General features: G+C 39.5%; 1 protein-coding gene across 3 annotated transcripts in view; it reads left to right on the top strand.

The window, feature by feature from the left end:
• COL17A1 (collagen type XVII alpha 1 chain) overlaps window positions 1-26669 on the top strand; it is an 82379-nt gene that overhangs the window by 50486 nt on the left and 5224 nt on the right. For 2 of the 3 annotated variants that reach the window (XM_060768342.2, XM_060768344.2), the window contains exons 37-55: window positions 1846-1926; window positions 3959-4015; window positions 6390-6431; window positions 6691-6753; window positions 7420-7479; window positions 8635-8661; window positions 8756-8794; window positions 9250-9309; window positions 9917-9958; window positions 11295-11408; window positions 13301-13429; window positions 15332-15421; window positions 16215-16352; window positions 18058-18147; window positions 19116-19226; window positions 20870-21013; window positions 22153-22566; window positions 23593-23733; window positions 24294-24356. In XM_060768342.2, the coding sequence (XP_060624325.2) occupies window positions 1846-1926; window positions 3959-4015; window positions 6390-6431; window positions 6691-6753; window positions 7420-7479; window positions 8635-8661; window positions 8756-8794; window positions 9250-9309; window positions 9917-9958; window positions 11295-11408; window positions 13301-13429; window positions 15332-15421; window positions 16215-16352; window positions 18058-18147; window positions 19116-19226; window positions 20870-21013; window positions 22153-22566; window positions 23593-23733; window positions 24294-24356 (1905 nt within the window). The remainder of the gene's footprint in view (window positions 1-1845; window positions 1927-3958; window positions 4016-6389; window positions 6432-6690; window positions 6754-7419; window positions 7480-8634; window positions 8662-8755; window positions 8795-9249; window positions 9310-9916; window positions 9959-11294; window positions 11409-13300; window positions 13430-15331; window positions 15422-16214; window positions 16353-18057; window positions 18148-19115; window positions 19227-20869; window positions 21014-22152; window positions 22567-23592; window positions 23734-24293; window positions 24357-26669) is intronic. The other variant, XM_060768345.2, reaches the window with a different exon arrangement.

Below are 26669 nucleotides of genomic sequence, written 5' to 3' on the forward strand. Positions count from 1 at the left end.
GAGGAGCAGCTTAGGGAACTGGGCATGTTTAGCCTGAAGAAGAGAAGGCTGAGAGGAGATATGATAGCCATGTATAAATATGTGAGAGGAAGCCACAGGGAGGAGGGAGCAAGCTTGTTTTCTGCTTCCTTGGAGACTAGGACGCGGAACAATGGCTTCAAACTACAAGAGAGGAGATTCCATCTGAACATTAGGAAGAACTTCCTGACTGTGAGAGCCGTTCAGCAGTGGAACTCTCTGCCCCGGAGTGTGGTGGAGGCTCCTTCTTTGGAAGCTTTTAAGCAGAGGTTGGATGGCCATCTGTCAGGGGTGATTTGAATGCAATATTCCTGCTTCTTGGCAGGGGGTTGGACTGGATGGCCCATGAGGTCTCTTCCAACTCTTTGATTCTATGATTCTATGATTCTATAAGGCTCTTCCCCCCCACCCCACCACCTGGCATCTCCTTTGATCTGTTTGTTGTGTATCTATAATACACCAATGTATGAGTTCAGTTCCACTTTAAGTGCAATGGTTCGTTTCTACATAAGAGGATTTGAAGTTTGAGGAATTACTTTTTACTCCTGTCTGTACAATAGACCCTCCACTTTTGCAGGGGTTTGGGGCACAAGAGCCACAGAAAAGGTGGGAAAAAACATGATTTTTTTTGGAAAAAAAATAAACCCACAATTATTACACCTGAAATAGTGTCTGTAGGCAAAACTCTATGATCAGCATTTCCAGAAGTTGTCCACAGAATAACATTAGAGGAGATTACTAGATAGAAAATACTCATCAAATCTGCAAAACCTAAACCTGCCAATGTGGAAGGCCAACTGCTCTTTTTCTGACGCTTATTTATAGCGGTAACAGTCATACTCTTTTTTTCTTGGCTGTCCTCCTGTGGTTTTTTATTGCATATATTCATGTCCCTTCTGTAAAAAAACAAACTTCATTCTTATATCCCACCTCCATCTCCCCAAAGGGACTCAAGGCGGCTTACATGAGGACCAATCCCAATATGAAACAAAGTTACAAATAACACAGTTAAAAATATATAACAGTAAAATATATTAAAACAGTAAAACCAATAAAATCTAAAACACCATAAGGCATAAACCAAATATCAAACAACCAGTAGCCGAGAAAAGTGGCCATGTGCAGATTTGAAACTAATAGGGCAGGACAAGAGCTTGTGCAAATGCAAAACTGTAGGACCGGGGCTGGTGATTCAACGAAAAGATTAGGGCTAGGCAGTAGTTAAAGCATTATTCAAAGGCACATTGGAACAGCCAAGTCTTCAAGTCCTTCTGGAAGGTAGACAGGGTGGGGGCTAATCTAATCTCCCTGGGGAGAGCGTTCCAGAGCCGGGGAGCCACCACTGAAAAGGCCCTCTCCCTCGTCCCCACCAACCATGCTTGCGACGGAGGTGGGCGAAAGTGAAGGGCCTCACTGGCAGATCTTAGCCCTAACACCATTCCATATAGGGAGATACAATCACGAAGATAAGCAGGACCCGAACAATTTAGGGCTTTATAGGTAATAACCTATATTATTTAAATATTTGTTAATATTTTTAAAGGAAAAGGCAGAGTATAATGGATAGAAGTTAATAACATTGCAATGTTATATAGCAGTATTTCAAAACATATGCCAGAGATTGGCATGTGTTGTATGTATGCCAGATCTTGAAAAGAAATATAACTCTCAAAACCTAACCAGAATGACTTGTGGGTTTTCTTTTCTTTTTGAAGACCTCCTTTCAGCTTAGGTAGAAATTGGAATCTAGCATCTTGAATTTGCAATGAAATGTTGGATTTGAGCCCTGACATTTAAATAATCTGGCATGTTTGCATTCTGATGTAGGTCCTCGTGGTGAGAGGGGCATACCAGGTGAATCAATTACGGTTGAAACTAGCAGACTGGTAGAGGCTGCTCCTCTTGGAGGTAGGAAATGGTCTTTGTGTAAGCAACTTTATAGTTGTTATAAAGCAGTGCTTCCCAAAGTGAGCAATATTGTCATTTTTGGGGCTCTGGAAGGATTGAGGGGGTGGTGGTTACCTGCAGTGTAATGGGGGGGGGGCAGCAGAAACATAAAGAAAGAATATTCAAGGTCAATGCCCACTAAATCCTTCCAGTATTTTCTATTGGTCATGGGAGTTCTGTGTGCCAAGTTTGGTTCAATTTCATCATCGCTGGAGTTCAGAATGCTCTTTGACTGTAGGTTTACTATAAATCACAGCAACTACAACTCCCAAATGACAAAATCAATCCACCCCAACCCCACCAGTGTGGGTGTAATTGGGTATTTGTGCCAAATTTGGTTCAGTGAAAGAAAATACATCCTGCATATCAGATATTTACATTACGATTAATAACAGTAGCAAAATTACAGTTATGAAGTAGCAGTAGAAATAATTTTATGGTTAAGGTCACCACAGCCTGAGGAAGTGTATTAAGGGGTTATGGCATTAGGAAAATTACGGAGATATGACTAATTTCCAGCATGTCCCAATAGTGGAGAATCAGAATTGTGGGGTCCTTCTCATGATCATCAGAAGCTCAGTGCAGAACTGATCTCTTAACAAATTCATGATTTGAGTAGTGCAGATTTTTTCACTAGTATAATTTCATTTTTGGGCATTGTAACCTTCCCACTCCTCAAAAAAACAAAAGAAAAACCTTTGGGGAAATGTGAAAACATCTGGATCCAATGGTAACCAAAGTTTTATTTTTGGGGGGATGACTACATGGGCAAAAAACACAGCACATATTAGTATGATCCAGTGATTAAATAGCATGGATTGGAGTGTTTAAAGCTAAGCTATATGCTATGGTAAATGCCTGGAAATGCAAATAGTTGCTAGATCACAAGCATCCAAGACTCTGAGATTTCAATGCCAAATCCTGATACTTATAGATACCCCCTTGTGATGTCACAGTGGCTGGCCCCTGGTGATGTCATTTAAAATGATACCTTAAGTGTTAGCTACATTTGCACAGTCTGTGCCATTGAAGTAAAAATGGCAAGTCTATCAAGTGAGGAAAATGTATGTACTGTACGCACTTTCTAATGAAGCATTCTTGTGCTGAGATTCCTCCCCTTTCCTTGAGGGCTAGAGAAGATGGCCAGGTTCTTGGAATACTATGCAGTTTAGGAACACTTTGTATTTAACACTCAAATAAGACTATACAGATCAGATCCATTCTGGGACTATCAGATGTTGGTAATGAAGTTTTATACTGCCTCCCATATAGCTCCCATATTGCAAAAGCCCAACAAAGTAGAAACCTAAAGCGTGAGGATAAGTCTCCATTGTCAACAACAGGACTTTTACCCTATCCTTTTTTTATTCCCATGCTTTTAAAGAAAATTACGAGATCGACTGGGGAAAGTACCAATTGGATCAGAAAGAGTTATTCATTTACTGTGGTTCAAATTGGATGGAGGGTGTATGTGTTTTCTTTGGGGTAAAAACTTGATGGACACATATTGCATATTTAATATAGTGTGGTGTTTAAGTATAAGTAAAAGCAGCTGTGACTGATTTTGCCCACATATGTCTTGCAAGCATGTATGCTAGAAAATGTTTTGCCAAATATCCCACTGAGTCAAAATTCTTAAACCCATGTGCCAATCAGCAAAACTCCATTGGATTGTACTGAAAGGATTTGGTTGTGAAGGAGGAATAAGTCATCCAAGACTTTTACCCCAAACAGGATTCTTCCTTAATTACATTTGGAGTTAATATTGTTTTTATCCACCTGTCTTCCAGCCCTCTCCCTGGTCTTCTGATCTCCATATACAATAAATGATTTAAGACAAGTCTTCTGAAACAGATTTTCCCTTAAGTTCTTTTAACTGATGGGTTTTATTTTATTTTTAAAATTCCATGTTTCCATCTCAGAAATATCTCCAAGCTTCAGGTATTGTCTCTAAATTGAAATCTGTCTGCATTTCCTTTTCTTCCCCCTTCAGCAAGTGTGCAAGGACCACCAGGACCTCCTGGACCTCCAGGTCCACCAGGACTACCAGGTAGGTATACATGCTACCATCTTTTGTATCCTTTTTAAAAACCACTTAAAGTGAAAAGAGTGGGAAGGAGAGATACACACACACTTTAAATGTATAGTCTCATCAGAATACGGTGAAGAATGTTTGGCATCTTATAATAGTAAACCTCAGAGATGAGCACCTGCTTCCTTCATATCATTGCTGGAAAATCAGTTTTCTTGCTTGCTGCTCTATTGATCCACTGTTTTAAAACATTTTATAAGTGATTGCCATATACTGCAGATATAACCACAACCCAGTGCCTTCCAGATGTGTTGCACTACAGCTCTCATTATCCCGAAGCAGTTTGATCAACATTGGTTGTGGACTGCATCAGTTGTAGTTCAACACATCTGGAAGGCACTGCATTAGGAAACACTGATGTAATGTGAAGGGAAGAATGATTTTTTTTAACACTGAGGGAATAAGAAAAAACCATTGCTGTTAGCCATGTGCACAGTACCCGTTTGTGCTGTTTAATTCATGTTTTCATTCCATTTGTTTCATTTGGGCGGCACAAAACTGTACCCCCCCCCCCTTTCTGGTACAAAAATAAGCTTGAAAATGAAAATTACTTTTTATTTGCCTGATTTTCGGGCCATGTGGTACCCCTCACACGGCCCACGGAGAATTGCTGTGTGTTCTCCTATGAGCCCTGCCTGTTGGACCAATTGGAGGATAAGAATGTCATCACATAGGCATGCATTGGTCATTGTATTTATTAGAGTGACTGCCTCCAAAGCCCTCATTGCGAGGCATGCATCTGCTGCTGCTGGAGAAGTTAGTTAGGGGGTAGGGCCAGTGGGGGAAAAGATGGAATGTTTATAAGGAGATTTTATTTCTAGAAAGAAAAAAATTCCCTAAAAATCGGGAAATGACCCAAGCATTATAAAGCATGGTGTGCTAAAAGTGATAGATGAGTTGCCCCATCCTCAAGAGTAGTGATTTTCACCACGCTAGCTCTAAAAATGAAAGAAGGAGAGCCAGAGTGAGCCTGCCCATGTTGACCAGTGGTCCGAAATTTTTTGTTTTTTCAGACGCAGAATGAAAATGCTCATTTTTGAAGGCACACAGAAACGAATGAAACAAACAGAAACAAATAGCGATTCTATACAGATGCACAAGACTAATTGCTGTTATACCACAGGTCTTTGTGACTATTCCAATAGAGTAAAAATTAAAAAAAAGGGGAATAGACTAGATCCAAGTGATATTAAATACATTAACTCAGTGGAGATTTATATATACATCTTCCATATTTACAGGGATTAGGAGTATTGGACCCTCCCATGAAAGTGAAAAAGCATGAATAGGGAAAATGCTATATTTTTACTTGAGCGAAGACCTCTCTAAGAATTTCTAGGTTTTTCAACACAACTCTTTAGTCAACTTCCCCTGAAAGCTGAACACAGAATCTTATTGGATGATCTACAGATTTCAAGAGAGATGTTCTCTCTATAAATTTCTATGTCCTCCAGCAACACTAAAGGAAATTGACCATAAAACCTAGATAATCCAAGAGAGAACATTTTTAATCAAACTCATCAATAATCTGCAAATATCAAAACTGCAAAAGTGGAAGGACATCTGTAGGCAGATTTACAGTTCAGCAACTAATTCAGTGTTTTTACTTTAATAGGGACTAGCAATGAGATTTCAGGTGCTTCAACATTTCACAGATGCGTGTCTAAGATACAACATTTATTGATATGAAAGACCACAAAACCTAGCACACAACCAGACAAAAGCAGTTTGCTTTTTTCTGGGCCTACTGGGAAGGGCAAAATGCATCCTCTCCTCTCTTCCCTTCTCAGTTAATTGAGTGCAAACTGCTTTTGCACTTTGAACTCTTTTTGCTTCAACTGAAATAAGCTGATGACAAAGAGAGAAGGTGGGGTGAGGAAAAAGAAACTAGGACATTTTTAAAGCATCTGGGGTAAGGGGGCAGTATGACAGAGAATTGATTGGAACAGTTTCTGCCAAACTGGAACCATTGGAGCATATGGAATATGGCAGTTCTACCATTTGGGAAAGCCTGGATAATGTGATTTGAGTTGAGTGGTGTGTCAGAGATCTTAATGCAAAGGCAGAGAAAGAGGAGCACTCTGGTACAGAGAATCTGTATATGATTCCTACTAGAGTTGCTTGAGAAAGCTAATATTGTACATGAATAAAGTCAATTCATGTACATATACTATATTATAAGTTAGCCAGGGGTGGAAACCAGCATGATGAAGATATCTGAGCCCTTTCCTGTTGTTGCCATGTTCCCTAAACCTGTCTCTATTTTTAAAGGAGGGATACATGGAATATAATTCCCTTCTTTCTTTCATTTAAACTTCTCATTTTTTTCCAGGTGTATCCGTTGAAGGCCCTCGAGGACCCCGTGGCCCACCAGGTAAATCACATTTATGAGAGCTCAAATTGCCCTGTTGTATTGGGAAAGCATTATTTTGATTTGCAAAAAAATCAAAAGAGAGAGACAGAAGAAAAAGAAGAGGAGGAAGACAAAGATTTTACAACCTAACCAAGAAGAGACCAGTAGCCATATTTATATGGTGCTTTCTGCATGGCCATCTTTAATGTTTCTTCTAAATCTGTGTATTAATCGGGAAATACTTAAAGATATTGATCATGTTTGTGGTTTTGTTATTTAGGAGAAGGTCTTCCAGGTCCTCCAGGCCCACCAGGAAGACCAGGATCCTTTGTGCCCACATCAGGTAGGCATTTCTCATTTGTTTTGTAAATTCCCATTCCCATTTTGTATCGAAATTAGGAGTATAGAAGATGTTCTGTGAATTTGATAATATTGGGCATAGCTTTGAACATATAGCAGCATATGGCATTGAATGTTTTCCATGTTTGTTCTGGAACTTGCCCGGAGTCCCTCTTGGGATAGCGCAGGTTACAAATATTATTATTATTATTATTATTATTATTATTATTATTATGCTATATCTTGTTTTTGTTGCAGAGATCAGAATTCTGTTCTGACCATGTTATGACCAAATCTCACAATGATTTGTATGTTGTCAGAAAGTGGAGAGATGAGCAAGGACATCTTCAGCTATATTATTGTAGATGTCTGTGCTGAAAGGACTTCATTTTTAGAGGTCTAACAAGGGCCTGCAGATACACATCACAAATGTCAAACTACAGAACATAGCCGGATGCATCCCTGATTATGCTCAAAGGGGGTGGAGTGGGGGCTGCACTACTTTTCAGACGTATCTAGAGACTTAGCTACATGCTATATGTACATCTCTAAATGCAGGATTTCAACCAAAGAGTCACTAGATGTCATTAGAAAGCATGGCCATCATGTGGCCCCTATTCATATGCATATCTTTGATATTGTTTGGGTTCTTTTTTTTCTCCCAATACAGAAACTTTCTTTGCTGGCCCACCTGGTCCACCTGGTCCTCCAGGTCCAAGGGGAGAACAAGGTGCGTTTTTCTAAATCTGATCATTTGGATCCCATGAATAGGTATGTGAAGACCTGATTTACAGCCTTTAGTATATGGCACCATTGAAAGGCCATAAAAGAGGAGAACAATGAAACACACACTCACACATATCCTTGCCACTTGACCATCTTTGTATTGTTCTGAGATGTAATGAGATAGTAAAGAATAAGACACTTTCTTGAATGTAAGAAATTGATCACAAGAAATTGACAATTAAAATAGACCCAGTGAATCTATGAGTTTTACATACCTCTTGCTTGAACTCTTGATTCAAGCATTGGGGCTATCAATGGGATTGAGACCAGAAACAGCCATTGTCACACTGTCGTTTTTGCCCTCATTACTTTGTTGACCCATTTCAACCTAAGAAATATATTCTAGATGCTAAACTTTAATAAGAAAGCCTTTTCTGGTGCCTGTTGGTCATTGGTGTGTATACCTGGGTTAGTTTGCAGGATGTCTTCTAGGGCAGGTGCCTTCAGCCAATAAATGCATTCAATCCATACTGCTAAGTGAGGTGGTTGGAGTATTGTGTGGTTTCCGGGTTGTATGGCTGTGTTCTAGCAGCATTTTCTCCTAATGTTTCACCTACATCTGTGGCTGTCATCTTCAGAGATCCTCTGAAGATTGCAGCCACAGATGAAGGTGAAAAATCAGGAGAAAATGCTGCTAGAACATGGCCATACATCTCGGAAACCACACAACACCCTAGTGATTCTGGCTGTGAAAGCCTCCAACAATACAATGAGGAAGTTGTACTTCCTCGTTCTTTCAGAAACCATTACAAGGTTTCTCAGGACCATGAAGCAGACTCCCGAATGGAAAAAAAAATCAACCTGGCTCAGAAATTGGATTCTACTTTAGGTATTATTAGAGTCCTACATTGTTAGAGAGGAGTAGCCTTGGATTTACATAAGGAGATTTAATGCATGCTACTGAATCATGCTGTGTGGTTGCATGTAATGGAACGTTTTAATGTATTCAGCCTCCTGTAGTTTTGCCTTTGATAGAAATAATGAAGATAAAAGTTGCTCTAGCATGTCTACCAGTAATGATGTTGGTCTTGGCCAGGGGACAGGAAATAGACCCTGACTCCACAAGGATCACTGATCTGATGGCTCCTCTTTTTTGCAGGCACACCTGGCCCACGAGGATTCACAGGTAACTATTACTGTTTCATCTCTGTAAGGAGTAGTAGTAGTTAAGGCATTTTAATACTCAAGTTACATGACTTGGCATCTCTCTTTTTTTGCAGGAGAACCAGGCCAACCAGGCCTCCCAGGACTTTCTGCAGGTAACTCTAAAAACGTACCCATTTTTAGCTGGATGCTTTCAGCACAATCTACTGATTTGAATGGGAATTACTCATAGGGAGATAGGTATAATATTATCCTTATACATTATACAGTTACAGACCTTGGTTGATAGATAGGTGCCACCTGACAGAGAGATCTGGGTATTTCTACTTCCTTTAAGAGCGGAGTGTATCTATGTCTATGTGTTGCATTAACAATTTACATTGGTTATTTTACATCAGGGTGGCACTCATGCAGCCCTCCAATAGTTTCTGGAATGAAATTCCAAGTAGCTCCAATTAGAAGTGTCCATGATGGTGGAAGCTGATAACATCCCAATACTCTTACTCAACCCATTCTAGATGCACATTTTAATAATGCAATGTCATGTCTGTCATAGCACTTCCGTACTCTGTTCCATTTCCACTTCTGAGTCTTTTACTATCTCTATTAGCAGGTGCTGGAGTTGCCATTCAAGGGCCACCAGGGCCACCAGGGCCACCAGGACCCAAAGGTTTGTGAGCACTCAGCAGCTCGTCCTTCCACAAAACAATTTTTGTGATCTCACAAAAGCCAGATGGCATGGGACTGTGTGCTTCTGGCCTCCTTAGGTGAAAAGCTTGTCACCGTGTTGCCTTGTAGAAACAGCCAAGTTGATGAATGGAGCATTCTGTTTTTAAAATAATGATAATAATTAAAATAATTCCCTTTTTTAAGAATAACCTGTTATCTCATTCTTATTTCTTCCAAAGAGGCAAACTAGATTCTATATAGTGGTTTTTACTCCCTCATCTCTGGAAATTATACAATTAAAGCTGGCAACCTGTTAGACCATCATAAATCACATTTTTGGTTATTGCAGAAATTGGTTTTCTTTACTGACCTTGCATAATTATCAAAATTCTCCCCCCCCCCCCAATCATTTTTCCTCCCTGACCCCTCCCCAAACATTTAGTGACATGGGAAGAGTAAGGGGGCATTGAAGAAGCATTTGACTGTGTCTTAGTAGCCAGATGCAGGACAATGAGATCATCTGCCAAGACCTCTAGAATATTCATATGGCAGACAATCTTGCTCTATGGATTCAATTAACAAACCTTTCCCCTCTTTTTTTCCATTAGGTGATGCAGGTGTACCAGGAGCCCCTGGCATTCCTGGAGGAGGTAAAACAATCACACTTTGTTTGCATAAAGAATGTACATATTTGCATGTGATGTACACTGAGGTGGGCAATGTGTGACCCTCCAGATGCAACTCTAATTAATATTAACTAGCATAGCTAATAACAAAGGATGATGACTATTGTAGTCCAACAACACTCCAGGGGCTACACATTGCCCATCTCTGATGTCAGCTGTTGCAGAAGTCCTCATGCTAAAGCATACTTAGGTGCTGCTAGCATACATTGTAGGGACGAAAATTAAGCATTGTAGGTCACAGAGAAGATAGGTACGGAATCTAATCTGTGTTGATATTTGAAATTTTGACTCTACATTTTAGTCATAAGATGAAGTGTGTGTAGATACAAAGTGAGGACCTCCAACATAACTTTTATTATTTTTATGCCTTTTGGATGGGCCACAGAGTGGATTTAGATTTTTTTTGTTTATTTGTTTGTATTTTGACCATCATAGCTATCCCTAAAACATTTCAGAGCAAAGCTGTGTGAAATGGTTTTCCAAAACTCTTGTCACCAATGGTACCATGGAAACATATCTTCAGTTATTTATAGTTTAAATAATAAATAATGGCATTATTTATTATTTAAACTATAAATGCACCAGCCAATAAGTAAAATATGCTTAACTTATAGTTAACTACATTGCATACAATAAACAAGTAGCATCTCTTTGCCTAAGTCCTCCCCCTGACAATTTATGCATCATCATGTAGTTCTTGCACAAACCCATTAGGAGAGCTGATGTGCAAAGATTGTAAGCCACATCAAAATATCCCTTATTGAGCCAGTAGAGATGTTATTTGAAAATCAGGGGCAAATGAAAATGAGGAAATAGAAAATGACACAATTACACAATATATTGGCAAATCTCTTACTGAACATGCTAGATAACAGCATTGTGGTATTGTGGCTGAGGAGAAATGTTGTCAAGGAAAAAAATCAGTGGGCAAGAGGTAGTGCTTAAGAACAAGTAACACCCACATACACAGAGACAGAAACAGTTCCAGGGAGAAACTTGCAAGAGAACTAAGGGTGTAGTAGGTGCCATCTCGTGTTATTCATGGTATACCCCCATAATCATGCAACTATTTATCTATACCTGAGCCTTGAAGATTGCACTCCAGGCTTCTGGAGTGTAATCCATGGAAGTTCATGCAAAAATAAATCTGTTAGTCATAAAGGCACCACAAGACTCCTTTCTTCTCTTTTTAAAGACAAACACACATTTGCTCTGTTTCATTTCACTGAAATGAAAGAGTTTTTGTTTTATCAGCTTGTGCCTTGCTCGCTTGGTAATAAAACCAATTTTACTTCTACAGCGGGATCAAGAACTTCTCAGGGTCCTCCGGGTCCACCAGGTCCTCCTGGACCACCAGGGCCAGGAATGAGCTCCATGCGAGAGATTCAGCAGTACGTCTCCCAGTATCTGCAGAGTAAGTACCCACAGAGGTCTTCTCTGTCTTTTCCAAGATCGCATACATGTTCTTGTCATAAACTCAGGGTTTGTCAGGAAAATCTAGACTTGTGCATAGACTACTGGTTGTCTTCATGATGTACAGCAGCTTCTGATCTTTCAGCTATACTCTGACTTTGCAGTACTTTAAGCAAGGTCAGCAGATACTTCAAAGTTTGCTCAAAACTCTTGAATATCCTGGAGTAGTCTTGACAGCTGGATCGGGTTTGACCCATTGGCCTGATCCATTGTCCAGACAGGCACTGTCCCATCACCCTTTCCCTCTGCTGGTCAGCACAGGGAGAGGAGATGTGTCCCCACCACCATAGTCTCCTAACCCAACATGGAGCTCCACCTGAGCACCTGTCCATTAACCTCTGCTAATGTCATAGAGGGTCATCTGCATGACTAACAAGAAGAAGGAAAGATCACAGTCTTTCTTGTGGGTCATGTGAACATCCCATTTTGTCATTAGCAGTCACTCACAATGGTCATAGGTTTGAACACAGCTCAGTTTACATTGGCCTTGTGGTCTAGACATGCCTCCTGGCAGAATTAATTGAACATGGACTCAGGTGTGAAGAGAAGGTCAGCAGAATGCTACAGTTAATTCATAATTTGCTCATCTAGACTAGGACCTGATCTACACCTCATGGAGTTTGTGGTGACAGACTGAAGTGGTAGAATTCTGGACAGTATTAGTTCTCCAATACCTTTAGGAGATTGTAATAACTTTTCAATCTAAGAGGGTTTCCTGAAGACGCCCTTCCTATGCAAATATACTACAACATTTGTTTAAGTTTATAGAAGTTCTACACAATGTGTTCAATTTGTACTCATTCAGTTTATTTCCTCAGTCTCTTTCTTCATCTGATAAAATCCACTAAGGAATGGGATGGAATAACTGCACGTTGCCTTTTAATTGTGAACAATAGGTGTCTTAAATATCTAAGTGTTTTATTGAAAATTATCACAATCATATAAAAGTAGCAGCAGTAAACACAAGAAACGAGTGTGCAAATCTACTCTGAATCAGATTGATAGCTCAATAGTGTCTACTACACTGACTTGCAGTGGTTGCTCAGAGTTTCAGACAGAGGCATTTCCACTCCATGTGGAAAGGATGCAATTAAGATCCTACAAAAATCTATAAAGTCAGAGTAGACATTACATTTCCAAAGTATCCACTATCAAAACCTCCGTTAGTCATGCTTCTCTTCTATATCCATCCTCCAACTGTTAGACAACAACACCCATTAAACAGCATGGCTAAGATAGCTAGTTGGGAAATAACGGGACTAGATAATTGGTATAGGTCCAATTCTTGCCGAAGGAAGGAACAAGTTTTCTCCAACATGGTGCCATATGCTTAATTCTCACCAGTCTTACCAGGCATTAGTAATTACCAGGCATAATATCAGGCCCCTTCTACACTGCCCTTATATCCCAGGATCTGATCCAAGATTGTCTGCTTATCCCAGATTATATGGCAGCGGAGTCTCCTATAATCCAGTTCAAAGCATATAACCTGGGATCGGATCCTGGGATATAAGGACAGTGTGGAAGGGGATTGAGCTGTAATTCAAGATCTTCTGCAACACACTACCTTTGGAAAAAGCCTATGCATACATTTCATGTCAACTAAGCATTAAACGTATTAGGCAGGCCCTGCATGTTTGTCACTCAGGATTCCACATCATGCTTTCCAATGTTTTCCTTGAGAGCTAGCAAGAACTATTCATTAGATACATAGGAAAAATGAAGAACCCTCAAAAATGTATTCTTAAAGTTATCCTGATAAAAGTCCCCAAATAACAATGCTCCTCAATTCTCATTGAATTTTATAGTAGCTTTATTCTTCTGTTTCATTAGGTGACTCTGGACGTTATCTCATTGGACCTCAAGGTCCACCTGGTCCTCCAGGACCTCCAGGAATCTCCATTGGTGGCTCATCTTTGGACTATGATGAATTGGCCCGCCGTGTTATGAACTACATGTCTAGTAAGCACCATATTCAAGTTTGCATTCCTGCCAGTCAATCTAGCTTTTTACATGTGACTACAATAACAATAAGGACCAGATTTATTCTTTTCTTGTTTGTCAGGCATATATGAGTATTTTGGGGCACTGCCGCTTTTTGTTTGTAGTCATCATCTCAAAAAAGTCTATTTCTGGTTGTTTCATTACACAACAGATCGCTTGGCAAGCTGTTGGTTTTTATCAGATCTTTTCTCTCTTTCGGTACAATATCTCACCAGCCTTCCAGGTTCTTTAGCACTTCAGTTTTCCTATTTCTGAAGCCACTGTGGCTTTTTCAGTAAATATGTTGAATTAAAGCAAAATTCAATATAGAAAGATTATTCTGAGCTATTTTATATGACAAAACCAGATACCAATTTATTTGGAATAAACCCCATTGAAACCGATTCCAGCCAGGGTGGATTCCTAATAAATTCAATTAAAAGCATGTGGCAATAAAAGTGATACTGAATTGTAGTGCAGTGTTTAATGGTACTCTTCAGTTCTACAACTTTCAATGAAACTTGCATAGGAATTCATTTTTGTGGGATTACACCCTTTCTCCCTTTATTTTTAGTTTTATTGCCAAATCTGAGTCGAAGGTACAGTTGGTGTCACCTAAAATTATATCATCTGCTGCAAACTTAGTAAAAGCAACTAACATGTTGACCATGAAAGTGGCTTGTCCATGATTAATGGGAGAATAAGCATTGAAAGCTGAGTTCCTTTTATCAATTTTACCTTTAATAAAAATTAAACCTTCCTTTGAGACCCCTTAAACAGCCTATAACCTCATCTTGACATGTTTTAGAAAGCGTTGTGCCAGGTATGCCAGAGTGTTTTATCTGTAGTAAGTCTGTGGTGGACTATTTTTTTTTTAACTAGAATTTGGGGGCTCTTCAAGTGAAGTCAGGTGCAAAAAGTATTTCAAGAAGACAGCCACTTAATAGATCTGATGTGTGTGGCTCAGTATTAAAACTGAAGTTACAATTCTTACACACATATACACACACACAAGCTACTCCTAATTTCTTAACAAGCTTTCTGTGTTTTAGCAGCTTGATTTTAATCGGCTGTGTGCATGGCTTTTTGTTGTTGAATAGTTTAGTAAGAAACCCTTAAAGACCAAATGCAGACCACACCACTGTATATCAGCAAATTCCAATCTACATTTTGATCTAAGGAGTCATGATGTTTGTGCAAGTGTTGTTCTCCTTCATGGTCTCTGTGAAATGCACACATATGGTAGTTGATGCACCATTGGTGCGAATTTCACAGATGACTGACAGATCAGCGGTTTGAATCTGGAGAGAGCGAGTTGAGCTCCATCTGTCAGCTCCAGCTCCCCATGCAGGAACATGAGAGAAGCCTCCCACAAGGATGGTAAAACATCAAATATCCGGGCATCCCCTGGGCAACATCCTTGCATAATGCCAATTCTCTCACACCAGAAGCGACTTGCAGTTTCTCAAGTCGCTCCTGACATGAAAACAAACAAACTAAAAAACAACCATCATTTCTCCTTCATGGTCTCTGTGAAATGCACACATATAGTGCCTCGACTACCATATGTGCAAATTTTGCAGATGACTGCTCAAAGAAACATGGTTACAGCTAAGCAACCCTCATTTATGAACATTACCAAAAGGAGGAACCCTCAATGCCATTAATTATCCATACAGACCTTTCACCATGTTCTTAGAACAATGTTAGAAGGTAGTGTATTCATCTGCCAGAACAGATTGTCTCACCACTGTGATATCTTTTAATCAACTTCCCTCCATTATTGTTCAGTTTCTTCTTTTGGTACATCGAGAATTTCCTTTCCAGTCTTCTGTTTCCTCTGTATTTATATGATTGTTTTTGTGTTTTCCCCCAAACCAGCTTCAGGTTCCTCATTTGGCATGTCATCCTCTTCTATCTCTTCTTCCTCAACCACACTTTCTTATGAAGATCTTCTTGCCTTGTTGCAGAGTAAGTTGATATAGTCCAAATACTGCAGAGAATCAGTACCATTCAGTACTTATGGAGATCTGAGGGGAAAGTATGTTTATACAATAGGATTGTTAGCAGCATTCTTGAGGACTCAGCAAATCTGGTTCTATTTCCAAACATGTTGGCCAATTACTGTAAAAGTACTAGAATGATCAACAACCAAAGGAAACCAGGTTGATTTGCTTCATTTAGTGTTCTAAACAACAAAGAATAAGGAAATCCTTGCAGTAATTTTCTGTTTTTCTAGGTTCTTTTCATTTTATGACTAAAAATATTAATATTAAAAAAATTAAAAAATGAAGACTAAAAATAGCCTCAAAAATATTAAGATTTTTATTTTGTTACATTCATGTGATGGTTCTCCAAAGCAAGTTTCTGGCTGGAAGTCCTAGGAGAGTGGGGAGGAAAGTGTAGTCCTTCAGATGTTATTGAGGTGCAATTTCAATCATTGCTGGATTGGAAAGGTGGGAATTGAGCAAAACATCTGGGGAGCATGCATTTCTCACTCATGTGCTGTCATATTCATGTAATTTTGACAGAAAGATGCAATAGGAAGTTTTTGTTATGTCACTGAAATTGTAAATGAGTTATTGTAGTTACTAGCAACACAGCAATCAGTAAGCATGGAAAACTAAAATAGTGAAGAAGGCATTTATAAAAACAGGAGGTCAAACATGACAAAATTGCTTTGCAATGAAGAATTGAGTAGAATTATCTGAGCTCTTATGCTGCAAGTCATTTTATTCTCTTGCACCAATTTTCTTTCTTTTAGGAGAGGAAATCCGGCCATATCTCATTGGTCCCCAAGGTCCCCCAGGTCCACCTGGGCCACCTGGACTGGGAGGAGATGGCTCATTTACATCATTGGACTATGATGAAATGACAAGACGGGTTATCAACTATATGACAAGTAATTACTCCATTTTTTGTTATCCAGTCCCATCGTTCTACATGGTGGTCAGAGTTATTTCCTCAGTAATATCTCATGAGGAGAAATTTAGCTTTCCATACCACCTGTTGTTGCTATCCCATTAGAAAAGTCTATTATATCCCTATGGCTGCTTTCTACTACTTTTTTCTATGTGACTATGGAAAACATTTCTTGGCCTATGCTAATTGATTGTTGTCAGTTTGAAGTTGCATGAACAATCAACATAGTGCTATTAGTCATGATGCTGTATTGCTCCAGCAATCAGCATACCATATTTTAAGGACTGAATTTAATATCATTATTTACAGAATAATCAGTGAAATTTAAAACAATCATAATTTTGTCCACTGGTGGGAATCATTCGGTCCCCCAGATGTTGTTGGACTGAAACTGCTAGTATTCTTCACATTCGTTACCCTGAGTAGGATTGTTGAGAGTTGTAGTCCAACAAGAATGGAAGGATGAATGAATCTCTCCTGATTGAGATCCATTAATTTCAGTGGGTTTACTCTGAGTCATAGAATCATAGTTGGAAGAGACCACAAGGGACATTGAATCCAACCCAACATGTTTATTTTTCACTATTACTGTTCATAGTCTATTTTGGTTTAAGAGTTCCTCTGCTATTAAGACAACCAAGTTATGCTCAGTTGTGTTTGCATGTGGTATCATTGCTGTCAAAAGATGAAAAGATATACAAATTTTCCATTTATTGTGATCAGGCCATGACTGTTAATTCACAAGATTCCATGGGAAATTATATTCTAGCCTAAAATGGAAATAACACATCCCTCCAGATGTTGGGTGCAAATTTCTAGCCAACATAGGGAATTGTGAGGAATGCTGGAAGTTGCCATTCACATCTGGAGATCATATATCATAACCAGAGAACATTTTCAGGTTTTCAGATAATTAAGGTAGTAAAATGCTGTAATTTTAAGAGGCATGCAGATAAGCAGGCATTGTACATAGGGCTGCTTTTAAAGTAAAGGTAGATTTTGAATATGTTCTCAGGATGCTATATATATTATGTCTTCAACACATTAATTAGCATATATTTTGTGAAATAATCTTGCAGAAATTATTAGAAGTTATTGACAAGCAACCTGAACATCATTCAATAAAATGTGCCATTAAGACATAATAACTCTGGCTTCCATCAGCTATAAAAATTAAAACAATCTATATTTTTAAGTTCCCCTAACAGTCAACTTGTCTAAGCTTCTGTGTAAAAGAATCTAAGATATTTTTCCACAACGAAGGCCAAAGTCAAATCTGCCATTCTGCCAAAGGGTTAGGGTGGCCAGACAGAGGTTGTCGGGCACTACTAAATTAAAAGGACATTGTGTAATATTTTATCTTTCCATCCTTAATGGATTTTCTCTGGTGAGAAGAAGCTGGAAGACATTCTGGGAAACCAGGTGGAGTGGTGTGCTACTTGGATAGCTTTGCCCCTGTAAAATTCCAAGAATGAGGCAGTGTAGTTGCATTATAAAGACATCATGTGGAAACACTGTGAGCTCCTCACATACACCATCTTGTGTGTTTACATAAGGTTGAATCACTGCTTCATATTTCTAGGGTTCAGTTAAAGTAAATTAGATGTGTCGCAAATAATTTCTTCTATTCCAATTTTTAAAATCTATAAATTTTTACAACTTTTTCATTTCTAATTCTCTATTAGGTTCTGGTATTAGTATTGGCCTTCCTGGCCCACCTGGCCCTCCTGGTTTGCCTGGAACATCTTATGGAGACATCCTAGCTCTGCTCCGAGGTAAGTCTTGTAATTCTATCAAGCCATTTTGGAAGGCAATGTGTATTGACTGACAATTTTAGGATCTGTGTTTCTCATGTTGTGCCTGTGATAGAGAATGGGCTAAATACAAAAAATAATTATTAGTCCATTCTGACTAATAAATTCCATTTATTCAGTGGGCCCGCTTTAGGTAGGACTAGCTTTCTTTCGAGTGTAACCGAAGGTTCATTGACACCCAATTTGTCATCTCTAAATCTTAGGGTTGGAAATTGAATCCATGCATTTTATTCAGTGAACCAGGTAGGAACCAGGAGGTGGATAGTTAGAGATTAAACTTAGTGAGCCATTTCTACTTCACCTAAGATTAGGAAACGGAGACAAATCTTGATTCAGAGATGTATGAATAAGCTGTGTGAGCTGTGTCAAGGTTACACATACTTTGCAGGTTTATTTAGCTGTGCTACAATAAGTTCTACAGTGAAATACAGGAGTAGGAGACTGAATGGTCCACATTCATTTACTAAGAGATAGAAGACAGAAAAATCATCCTGCTTATTGTGTGATTCTGTTCAGGCAAGAAGTGAAGAAATAACTGTGCCTTGCTTGCATAGGGAGGAAAGGGATTTAATCCTGTACTGGGGCTTCTGGTTCAACTTCCTTCAAGTTGCTTCTGGTTGCACTCTGGCACCACAAGATGCAGAGCCAACCTTAAGAAATGGGGCCACAAAGTGGAGTCCACGATATGTGAGTGTGGAGAAGAGCAAATCACAGACCACCTATTACAATGCAGTCTGAGCCCTTCCACATTCACAATGGAGGACCTTCTTATAGCAACATCAGAGGCACTCCAAGTGGCCAACTGCTGGTCAAAGAACATTTAATATAATGCCAAGTTTTTAACTTTGTGTTTTTAAATACGTTACAACTGTACCCTTGGTTCTCTTCAGACATGATAAATAAATCCACTTCCTTTGCTTTTTTTTCAGACTCTGAATTTAGTGGCATTGTGGGACCACCTGGTCCTCCAGGCCCACCCGGGATACCAGGCAGTGCTCTTTCCGGCCTCACCAGAGAGGAAATCTTGACATATCTGCAAAGTAAGAACATCTGCCAGACTCTGTATTTGGGAAGCTAGTGGGATTCTGTGGTTTCTTGGAGATGGTGTGGGATGGGCAGAGAACTAGGAGACTATGGCCATCCAGGGCAGAATAAGGACATCTTCAGGACTAATTGATTTCATCCAGTTAAATGCAAGATAATCCAGTGATCCCAACAACCCAAGTGGTTTAGTCAATGGGCCAGTGAGCCAATCAACTGAGCCAAAATGTTTTAAAGATGAAAATTTGCTTGAATAACCATACAGTATTTGTTATTTTGGAAAGTACACCCTAGACAATTGGAAGTGATTGATGATAAATTTCATATGTTGAGAAGTCTTTGTCACTGTGTATATTCTAATACTTCACATTATTGATCTGAATTAAACTTAAGCTGCTCACAGCATGGCCGGCAGATGTAGGTGCCTTGAAAACAATACATACAGACTCAGTGAATCATTGTGAAATGAGTGGCCCCTTTTCTAGTATTTGGAAATCAAGGTGTGGTGGAGAGAGACAGGGTGGCATCTTTTTAGTGACATATGTGCAAGTAAGTATGACTTCCACGTGCATATGTCTCTTCAGTAAATTTAAGGAAATTATTCTCTAGCCCAGTGGTTCTCAACCTGTGGGTCCCCAGATGTTTTGGCCTTCCAGAAATCCTAACTGGCTGAGATTTCTGGGAGTTGTAGACCAAAACACCTGGGGACCCACAGGTTGAGAACCACTGCTCTAGCCCTTTGCACCAGAACCTCCCCACCCCCAACATCTTTACAGACTTGAAGATGTTTCTATTGCTTACCACTGGAATGAGAAGGTGGAAGCAATTCAGAAAGTCAAGACATAGTTTCTTTGAGTTCTATGGGAAAGGAAAAGAAGGGCTATACACCTCTGAGTGTATGCTTGTCTCTTCCCTCATCCCAGCTGAGTCCAGCTGATTTGAATTCTCTCTTATGCTCACCAGTCAGCAGCAGCAGCAGTGGCCTCTGGTATTTGACAGCTGCAGGAACGAGGGGGAGGGCAAAGTAAAAATTTGTTGCGCGACTTCAAGTGTTTCCGATTTATGGCAACCCTAAGATGACCTTATCACTTAGTTTACTGAAGCTGACCTAAGACAGAGACCCATTTCTCTCCTACACACCATTCAAAAAGCAAGCTGCGATGCTGCTATTAAATCATCAACTGGATTATATCCTGAAGTGGTTCTTGTAGATGCATTTACCAGAGAAGATTAGATCTTATATGGTTTTTAATAGTTGATTTTAATGTATTGATATGCTATGATTTTTAATTTTTAACTGATTTTAATGTATGTATATATTGTATTTTTATGTTGGTATGGCACTGCATTATTGCCAATTTGAAAGCCACTCTAAGTCCCCTTCAGGGTGAGATAGAGTGGAGTAAAAATAGAGTAAATAAATAAATAAAGCAAATAAAGATGGCTTGCTGAACATAGGGATCATTGCTTATTAAGCAAGTGTAGGGTTGTGTTTTACAGCTGGAAAAACCTAAAGGGTTAAAGTATAAATGGGAACAAAAAAAATCAAAATCCTTATTGCTCATCTTAAACCAGCATCATCTTGAGTGGATGTTTCTTTGTTAACCAGAACATTGTTGTTTTCTTCTTCTTTTTCTTTAAGGTGTGGGGTATTCTTCCCTTTCTGGACCCCCTGGGCCACCCGGGCCCCCAGGGCCACCTGGCCTTTCAGGATCTGGCTATGTTTCTCAAGGTGATGGTATCTGGACTGACGAGTTCAGGAGTGATTTGATCCAATACCTTACTAGTAAGTCACATATTATATAAACAGAAAGATCCACACATGAACACTTCTGCAGTTCTCCTTGTTATAACTAGCCCTTGCTCATCTTGCAATTTCAAGTCTGGGCCTCATCCTGGCTCCCTGCCTAGGACTGATCTCATAGCCCATTCATAGCAGCTGATAAATCCATATTGCAGCTGTTAAGCTGGACTGACAGGCCCCTTGAGAAAATAAAAGTGTTTATTATGGTTTTATTTCAAGATGGAGCCATCGTTTTTCCCTGTTTCGTTTTCTTTGGCCTCCTTGGTATATGGAAAAGGCATTTTCTCTCATCTGTCCTTTCATAGGAACTGTGACAACTTAGGATGACTCTTCTGCTGCTGGAGTATTATTTCTACTTCCTTGTCCTGCTTTTTTAAATAAAGTCTTCAACCCAGATTTCATTATGGTGCCTGTCACACTAAATTGCTTTATTCTTTGTTATGCTAAAAGTGATGTGCAACAAATTATTGCAACAGGGATCAAGTTACAAATTAAAGCACTGGGGGACAAACAGCAGGAGAGGAGAAGAATCAGAATAGTTGCCACGAAGTCTAATTGTTTTACTACCAAGTGGTTAAAAATGTAGATTTAATCAATTGGTTCATTTTTATTTATTTGTTCAGGCTTTTTGAGTACTACCCTTCACACATTATAATTTACAGTGCAATATGCATCTAATCTAACGCAATAAGAAGTAATATTTGTATGTTGAAACTGCAGAATACAATACTCATTAAAAACTAGAGACAGTCTGGTGAGGGGTACAAACATTCTTCATCCTTCATATGTAAATATTTATTTCCAAGACTATTTCTGTACTTAGCATTAATTGAAACTTGGCCTATTTTGATAAGCACTGGCATGTAGAGTGATTTTTTCTATAGCACATCCTTCCTATAGCAAAGGACAAGGCAGTTGATTCAACCATTGCAGATCTCTGCACGGCATTTCTCAACAATCTACAATTCCCAATTGGAGTCTCAATCAATATACCTATACATTGCAGATAGTTTGTCAGCTCTTCTCTTCTCTGTTGCTTTACAATAATACATCCTTTACAATACTCTGCAGATCAGTCTATTATCTGGGTCTGTCTTAAAACCCACTAATATGTTTTATAGGTGAGGATGTACGTGGCTTCATCAGAGGACCTCCTGGACCTCCAGGGCCACCTGGGAACTTTATGGCTGAATCTTACAGAGGGTCTGCAAATTCAGACGGGTCATATAGCAGGTCTTCAAGTTCTGGCATGTCTTATGATGGATCCTTAGCCAGAAGGGAATCTTATAGCAGTTCATTGGGAAGCAATGGAGAACTTGATGGATCGCTTGGAGCTGGTGGAAGCTATGGAGGCTCACTTGGAGCAGGTGGAGGTTATGGTGGTTCACTCGGAGCAGGTGGATCTTATGGTGGCTCACTCGGAGCAGATGGATCACAGATGAGATCAGCAGGTGCAGGAGGCTCCTATACTGGGTCATTTGCTGGATCACTGGATTATAATGAGCTGGCAACCAGAGTGTCTGAAAATATGCAGAGTAAGTAGGACCATATTTCTCTCATGCCACATGAAATGATTTGGGCAAACAGCTGCAGCACAGAACCAAAGAAAGTCTGGAATCCCATATGTTTAATATTATGACCATGTATTAAACATGTTTGATTGTCTTAGACAGAGGAGTGCACTGCTTCCCTCATACAATGTCTATCCCACATCTTCTTTCTATGGGGGTGTGAGGATATCAGCCAGAGAATACCTTGTGGATATTGGAGACATTTTTGGCTATGTTCCTATAACCAGATGCAAAATGAAGAAGGCATCCTCTGAGACCTCTTGGAAGAGAGAAGACATATTATAGTTCCACCTGATTGGAACTTTATGTTTTGTAAAAGAGGACTTTAATGTATAATACATGCATTATACTTTATTATATATTCCATTTTTAAAGGGAGCATGGGAGGGAAATTCCACTCCTATATATATGTTTTATAGAGGCCTCACTGATGGAATTTCACCTAATGTCTCAGAGTTCTGCATGTGTGCTGTGTACATCTGAGGGTTGCTAACAATTAGCATTCTTGGGAATGCATTTTTAAAGACTTCAGATGTGCACAGACATACAAAATTTGGGAGTCAGAGGCACTCCCAAAATCAGGATGTGAGATGCTTAGATCTATTGTCGTTATTGCAAAGTATCAGTCCGATTTGATGTAAGTTATGTCATCAGAGATAACATTTCAGATAGTCACTGCATAAGTGCTAAATATTGTTTATATCAAACTCATGTACCAGATTAGATATTTGCTTGCATATATGCTAATATCCAGCACTTTGTGTTGAATATTTTTCTCCTAGAGTTTTAGAGATGCCTTAAATCAGCAGAGAAGGAAAATGCCACAACCCCCAACAGTGAAAAATATCATTTTGTGCTTATTCTTTCTAGAATGTAATTGTATAGCAACCATTTTTGACAGCCAGAATAGATTTTTCAGTTCATAAGGGTGAAATGACTGTCACTTTTGCTTTGCGTTTTCCAATTCAAGACTGTGTTTACCCTTCCCAGGCCGAGGTCTCCTCCAGGACATGATGTCTTATGCTATGCAAGGGCCACCTGGGCCTCCAGGACCACCTGGCATCCCAGGCATCAGCAGGGTGTTTGCATCCTATGGCAATGTCACTGCAGATCTCATGGATTTCTTCAGAAGTAAGTGATCCTTGCCATATTCTTTATCATACTGTACATCCCTCCTGTAGTTTTATGGGTAAACAGAAGTCGAGCTGTGAACAGTAAAGCTTTTTGAGATACTGGATTTCATACAGAATCCCTCATCATCAGATGTGGAGCCACAGTGGTGCAATGGGTTAAACCCTTGTGCCAGCTGAGCTGCTGACCTGAATGTCGGCAGTTCAAATCTGCAAGAAGGGGTGAGCTCCCATCTGTCAGCTCCAGCTTCTCATGAGATAAGCCTCTCACAGGATGGTAACACATCTGGACATTCCTGGGCACCGTCTCTGCAAACGGCCAATTCTCTCACACCAGAAGCTACTTGCAGTTTTTTAAGTAGTTTCTGACATGATTAAAAAAATCCTCAGATGAAAATGGGTGTCTATTGAAAGAGTATAAACCCTAGTGCTCAGCATTAAGGGCATTTATCTCCTGTAGGAAGACTGTTTTTTTTAAGCCACCACACTGTTTATAATAACAAAAATAAATTGTAATAAGGAGATGTCCTGACATCCTATAACTTGTTCATTTTTCTGCAGCTTATGGAACAATTCCTGGGCCACCTGGACCAAAAGGAGAGATAGGATTCCCAGGACCAAAAGGTAAATATGTGAATGCCATCCTTATGTGTAGTCTGTAGAACCCAAGTGAGGAGAAGTATGCCTCTTCTCAAGTTATACTTTCCTTCTGACTCCTAAGGAAGCATGCAGATCCCATTTCTGTTCCCTGTCGTGCCCTTCCAGTGTCTTTCATTTCAATAAAGGGCCCTTCCACACAGCCTTATAACCCAGAATATCAAGGCAGAAAATCCCACAATATGTGCTCTGAACTAGGTTATCTGAGTCCACACTGCCATACATTCCAGTTCAAAGCAGAAAATGTGAGATTTTGTTCAGCTGTGTGGAAGGGGCCTATGTTTACAGAATTTCCATATACTTTCAACCAAATGGTTATCATGCACTTCCCACTGAATTTCCAGTACCTTTTATCCTATTTACCATCCCAAAGGCTTTCCACATGTTAAGCATATAGTGCTTCTGCTTCATAGTGATATTGTTGTTGCTGTTTATTCATTTGGTCGCTTCCGACTCTTTATGTCCTCATGGACCAGCCCATGCCAGAGCATAGTGATACAGAACAACATCAATTCCTTTTCTTGGAGTATATTCCCTCTTAATTTTTTTTTAGTTTTTTTTATTTTGGATAACAAAACAATACAATATGAACCTTAGCATCAAAAGACAATATCAAAAACTGATTACAATTTTTATGTCTAGGATACAGGTTCCAATTGTGCTTCCCTTAACCATAAATCTTGATTAATCACCCTTTTAAAAACCCCTCCCCACCCACCCACCCTTACCACCCTCTCCTCACCTCCCTCCCACCCCCATCTGGGTTACTTGAATCAATTCATTGATTTAATTGTCTGGAAGGCCTAATTTAAAGTTCTGTACCTATCTTTTCCTTCCGTTTTTTCGATTAAACAAGACCATTTTCTAAACCAATCTTGTCTTGGCTGAATATTCAAATATTTATTTTTCTTTTCATAAATGAAATCACTAATTAAATATTCAGAAAGATAAGACCACCAAGTTTTCAAGTCCCACCTTGTTTTATCTTTCCAACCTCTGGCGATTGTGGCATGTGTAGCAGCTATCATAAATTTCAATATCTCTGACCATTCGTTGTTTCGTTGGAAACAACGAATATTCCCTCTTAATAATGTACTCTCAGGAGTGGAGAATGACAGGCCATCTAGGGGACAATTTTAATTTCCTCTAGACTTCTCAAAATGAAAAAACACTACAAAAACAAAATCAGGAGTGGAAGTACATCTCCAGTTATGAAAAAATAACCAGCAGGGGGCCTTAGTAACCTGTTTGAAAACTGAATAGTTGTTCCTGCAAACTTTCAGAATAATTTTCACAGGAGTCAGGGGATGGAGAAGATGAATCAGGAAAGCCTAGGGAATTTGGAGTGATGGAGAGCCATAGATAAGGCCCGATTTGCTGTGTATAGTCGTTGGATATCACTTTCCTCACTCCAGATTTGTATGAACAAGCAGACATACTGAATACAAAGAATTCTGATTGGTGGAGCATTTAAGTACAATATGGCAGTGCAATGGCTATGAACACTACTCACCTTTGGATCCATTCTGGTTCACCCCACTACTATAACTAGGGAATAAAAGACAAAGAATTTGGAAGTGGCAAATTTATGGGCACTGTTTAGCCTCATCTTTTCCATCCAGGGCCTTATTGGTCATATAAACTAAAATAAACCCATTGAATCAACAATAGGATGGCGGATCAACACAAAGGTAAATCCCATAGATTCAATAGATTTACAGCCATTAAGCTGCCAGAATGATTCAGGCTCAGATGTCCAATTCACCTGAGCACTGAATGACAGAAAGGTAACTTTTAGTAAAGGTAAAGGTTTTCCCCTGACATTAAGTCCAGTCATGTCTGACTCTGGGGGTTGGTGCTCATCTCCATTTCTAAGCCGAAGAGCTGGCGTTGTCTGTAGACACCTCCAAGGTGGTCAGCATGACTATATGGAGCACTATTACCTTCCCACCAGAGCGGTATCTACTGATCTGCTCACATTTGCTTGTTTTCGAACTGCTAAGTTGGCAGAAGCTGGGACTAACAGCGGGAGCTCATGCCGCCCCCTGGATTTGAACCAACGATCTTTTGGTCTGCAAGTTCAACAGCCCTTTAATTTAAAATATCTGGATTTGTATGGTTCTGAAGAATATTAAAGAATTGCATGGTGATGAGCTGTTTTCTAATTAAACCATTCTTGGCCATAGATGCATCTACAATATAGAAAAATGCAGTTTGACACCTCTTGAACTGCCATGTCTGCACTATGGAATTCTGCGATTGGTAGTCTGCTGAAGCACC

The sequence above is a fragment of the Anolis sagrei genome, chromosome 3 (assembly GCF_037176765.1).
Source record: "Anolis sagrei isolate rAnoSag1 chromosome 3, rAnoSag1.mat, whole genome shotgun sequence".
In the NCBI taxonomy this organism is placed as follows: Eukaryota; Metazoa; Chordata; class Lepidosauria; order Squamata; family Dactyloidae; genus Anolis; species Anolis sagrei.